The 4,513-nt window shown below is 42.8% G+C and overlaps 1 protein-coding gene across 1 annotated transcript in view; it reads right to left on the reverse strand.

Moving 5' to 3' along the window:
* The window catches only part of LOC104290732 (thiamine transporter 2-like), a 6,937-nt gene extending 3,070 nt beyond the window's left edge, over window positions 1-3,867 (reverse strand). The window contains exons 1-2 of the mRNA XM_009889883.1: window positions 3,708-3,867; window positions 915-1,731 (exon numbers count right to left, since the gene is read on the reverse strand). Coding sequence (XP_009888185.1) covers window positions 915-1,731; window positions 3,708-3,857 — 967 coding nt within the window. The 5' untranslated portion in view covers window positions 3,858-3,867. The remainder of the gene's footprint in view (window positions 1-914; window positions 1,732-3,707) is intronic.
* Between the last annotated feature and the right edge of the window lie 646 nt (window positions 3,868-4,513).

Raw genomic sequence — 4,513 nt, forward strand, 5'->3', positions numbered from 1 at the left:
GAATGCCGTTTGGGCAGACCAAGTAACTGTAATGAGAATCAGAATGGCTGAGGCTGGAAGAGGCCTCTGGAGGTTACCTAGTTCTGCTAAAAGCTGCTTAGGATGGTGGCCAGGTTTTGAACATCTCCAGGGATGGAGAGTCTACACCTCTGGCCAACCTGTTCCAGTGTTAAATCACCCTTATGATAAAAATGTTCTTGTAGGTTTAAGTGGAACTTTGTTTAAATTTGTGCTCCTTGCCTCTTGTCCTGTCAGTGGGCACTACTGGGAAGAGTCTAGCTCTGTCTTCTTTTTCTTTCTGTTCAAGTATTGATGCATGCTGATAAGATCCCTTGTTTTCTCGAGGCTAAACAATAACAGTGCTCTCAGCCTCTCCTCGTATGCCGCATCCAGAGCCAAACTCATTGGTCAGGATACAGATGCAGTCACAGTGTTTTGTGAGGAGCACTCATCCTCAAATGATCTTCAATTTACTGTCTAAACAGAGACTCTAGAGCAGGGTATCTGTTAATATGCTCTTTTAATGTCTAAACCACCTAACTCATGGTGTATTTGAGGGAGGAATAGGCAAGGTGTCATTGAAAAGGGTTTGGAACTGTTTACTTGGGGCTAAATTCATGGTCTAAACAGAGCTGTGAACTTAAACTCTTAAAACGCTTTGGTGGAATGAGGCTCCCCTAAGAAGGAAAAGCTTATATCTATATATATTTTTAAGATTATTTTTGAGGACCCAACTGAAAGTTGTGCAGTGAAAACGTGCTTCACACACTATTTGTTTGGGTGTTACATATTGGAGGCTGTTGCTGTTGACCTCGGTCCTCATGGGAAATAAACAGAAAGGCACCAAAGACATTCTGAAGAATGCTGTCAGCACAGGATGGGATAGAAGTAGTTGCTAATGATCTTTTACTTACCTAAAAAAGTTGCTATTGCTTCAACAGCTCCATTGTACACTGCAGAGCTGTGAGAGGGGGCTCTGAAGTCCCACAGCACTTGGACATAATTCAGAACCTGGTTAAAGCCTGCCGTAGCCAGAGCCCACCACAGGGACCAGTACAGGAGCTTCCTAGAGCTGTAGCAGTCCCTCAGGTCCTTGCTCAGCTGCACCAGTACTCCGAAAGCGTGATTCTGGGGCTTGGCATCGTCAGCCTGCTGGGTGGGGGTCGGTGCCCTCTCAGCAGATACAGAGCCCTCGTCCTCTTGGCAGCTCGATGGCCCGTCGGCGCCAACTGCGGCCACGGCTTTGTCTGGTCCTGGGAGAGTTTGCGAGACCCCTTTCCTGTGGAAGAACATACTCTTTTGAGGCATTGGGAGGAAAAGGGAACACACGAATGCCAGGGACACAGAAGCCAAAGTAATGGCGTTAAGGTGAAAGTAGGATACGTCTGCTAAGGAAACCAGCAGCTGTCCCAGCACGGCGGCAACAGTGGCTGCAACCAGAGTGATACTTCGGCAATAGCTCGTCACTCTCTGATAGTGATCGGTGCTGATGACGCTGTAGATGTAGGCATAATAGGCGACCTCGGTGGCTGTCGCCATCCCGTAGAAGAACTCCACCATCTGCATGGCCAGCACTCCCTGTGCGAAGAGGAGCAGGAGCCACGTGATGATGAAGCTGATGCCCTGGAGGAGGAGGATGGGCTTGTAGCGCATGTAGTCTGTAATCAGGAAGACTGGGAAAAGGAGTGCGAGGTAGGAGTATGTCCAAACTGGGAAAATCTGGTTGGTAACCTGGAAGAGAACAAAAGAGAAAATATTTTTTGAAAGATACATTTGAATGTTGGTTTTGAAGGTTTTTGACAATGGTATTGAAGGAACATAGTAGCAGTGACAGCAAACATTGAATTGTGTGAATTGTGCAAACTTAAACTGCCTTAAATTACAAAACTGTAAATGTACTCCTGAAGAGGTAAAGGTAGTGATGCCGGGCTCTCCTGCAGAAACAGGAGATTAGCTTAAGAAATAATTCTAGTAAAGGCCTGTGAAGGAGGCAGATCTTGATGTGCAGCTGTTTAAAGCAGTTATAACAGTGATTGTGTCACAGGAAAGTGTCTAGCATCAAATCCTATTCCTTACAGTAGCTGAAAATGAAAGCCTATTTAGTTTTTACACAAGTCATTGTGTACCTTTGGTTACCTCTCTCCTTTGTTAGAATTGGGGAAAAATAATATATGCCTCTTTATGATGGGTGAACTGGAGCCATACATATTGAGTGTGTGGCTGCTCCTATGTTATCTTCATCTTCTATTCAGTGTGTAAGTAGTAAGTCAGTCTTTGATGGAACAGTATTTCAGTTGGCCTTCGAAACACAGATGCTCTGAAAAGAAATCCTTTCTCTTTTTCTAAAACCGACCTGCATTCAGGGTGGAAGGTGCTGTTTGCTGTCCCCAGTAAAGCTCAGTGCTTGCCCGGGCAGCTTGTCCAGCGGTAACCCCCTCTTTTAGATACAGTCATAGAAAAAGTTCACTTTGTGATGTGCAATTTGCCTGTTTTGGGGAGGTCTTAGCCAGTAATTGCTGGACCTGCTAGGCTATCCATTCACGATCGCTCGTTCTCGGCTTAAGGAATCAGACTAGAAAGGAATCATTTCAAATGCTGGAGGAACAATAGCAGCTGGTTCTTTTTACTTCTGAACTGGTGCTGGAGTGAGTTGCATGGTGAGCAGCAGGTTCGCTATCTCTTTCTGGGTGACTTCTTTTGTTTCTCCAAACTTTAATTCGAATTTTTAAGCATTTGACTGAATTTTTGGAATTAGCACACTGGAGGTGAGTTTGGCTAAAAGAGCTAGTATATGTACTACACTTATTTTGGAGTTAAGGACTATTGCTGAAGTCAAATTAAGGCATCCTCTCAGGTTATTTGTGTACTTCATGTACTAGAGAAGTAATTTCCCTTTGTGGTTAAAAAAAAATAATAAAGCGTGGGGAAAAAAACCCAACAACCCAAACCACAAATACCTTTATTCAGAAGAAACCTTGGGTTTACACTATTCTTGCAGATTCTGCCTTACCACTTGCTACTGCACATCAGGAATGATTCTTCTTCGTATTAGCTGTATGTGGGTGTACCAAGCTTGTGTTTTCTAATTATACCATTAGCTCCATGACTCAGCCACTTTATAACTATGTCCCATTTTGTTGGGAAGTGTACTCCTGAAGCAGCCAGCGCTGAACAGAGGAGTAGAGCAAGGAGACTTGCAGTGAGTGCTTTTATCAAGGAAAGCCAAAAACCCACAGACTTTTTTTTGAATGTAAATCTGACCTCCAGAGGCTAATGAATGCATAAAACAGCCCTGTAACGTAGGTAATAATCTAACAGCTCGTAAGCAGAAGTCTGCTCGGTTTTCTCATGACTTCTACTCACTATGTCACTGTCAGTGTAATCAATTACATAATAAACAATTTGTAGTGTTGTCTCCCCTGGAATTCAAGGAGGGGGAGAGGAACTAGCTGAGCTGATTTTGCTGAAAGTAGCCATTTCTTAAACAAACACCAAAGTGGTTTCAAAGCCCTAAGTGTGTAGGGACTTTAAAGTTTTGATTGTCTGCAAAAGAGGTGACTCCTCACTCTTTTCCAGAAGCATCTTAAATATAAGTCTCTAGATAAAATATACCTGTATTATTGAACACTTCATATCACCTTCAGTTATTGCTGTAAGACTTAATGCTTTAAGCATTTTAATTATTACTGAAGACAATAGTTACATACCTCTTCAATTGTTAGGTTTTTGTCTGGTCCAGTTAGATATGGAGTGAGAAAAGATTCTGATGGTCTCATTGTGGAGAAAAATCCATTCGCACAGATGATCAGTGTGGGATAAATCCAGCTGCGGCATACGGCTCCCTTCCAGCAATTCATAGTCTACCTATAAAAAAAAAAAAACCAGCACACCAGGGATTTTATAAAGATGCTCTTCACAGTTGGTAAAAATTCATTTGCAAGTTTACTTTTTAACTAACCCTACTTCAGCTAATGTTTCTCTCACTAAACCTGCCAGTGATCACAGATGGAGCTTGTAAATGAACAACCTGGATCAAGGTGCATTGGTGGTGGTAAACTCCAGTTTCTGTATCATTTATCAAAGGTTGTTCTTAATGACGTACTTAGAATTGAGTGGATGTATCATAGCAGAAGAATAAAGTTCCATTACAGTCTCATTTCCGAATAAATGAGTGGGGAAACTGAGAGATTAAAGCTCACTCTCAGCATGCTCAGGGAGGCTTTTTTCTGTGGATTGGCAGCCTGAGAGCCAAGTGGAAGAATAGAAGTGCAAGCCTTTTTGCAGATGATAAAAGCCACCAGCCAGCTCACAACCCGTTGTGAGCTCGGTTTCTTCACAATACTTTAATACTCATCCTATTTCTTGCACTCCAGTCATTTGGGTGGGTAACAAAGGATGCAGTGGTACCTGCTCAGACTTAGCAAAGAGGAATCTTGACTTCATTTTTGAAAGTGATGATCAAAAGGAAAAGAATAAGTCTTCTTTCTTCACTGTAGTTGGCAGCAAAAAGAAG

This window comes from Charadrius vociferus, unplaced genomic scaffold, assembly GCF_000708025.1.
Source record: "Charadrius vociferus isolate BGI_N301 unplaced genomic scaffold, ASM70802v2 scaffold650, whole genome shotgun sequence".
In the NCBI taxonomy this organism is placed as follows: Eukaryota; Metazoa; Chordata; class Aves; order Charadriiformes; family Charadriidae; genus Charadrius; species Charadrius vociferus.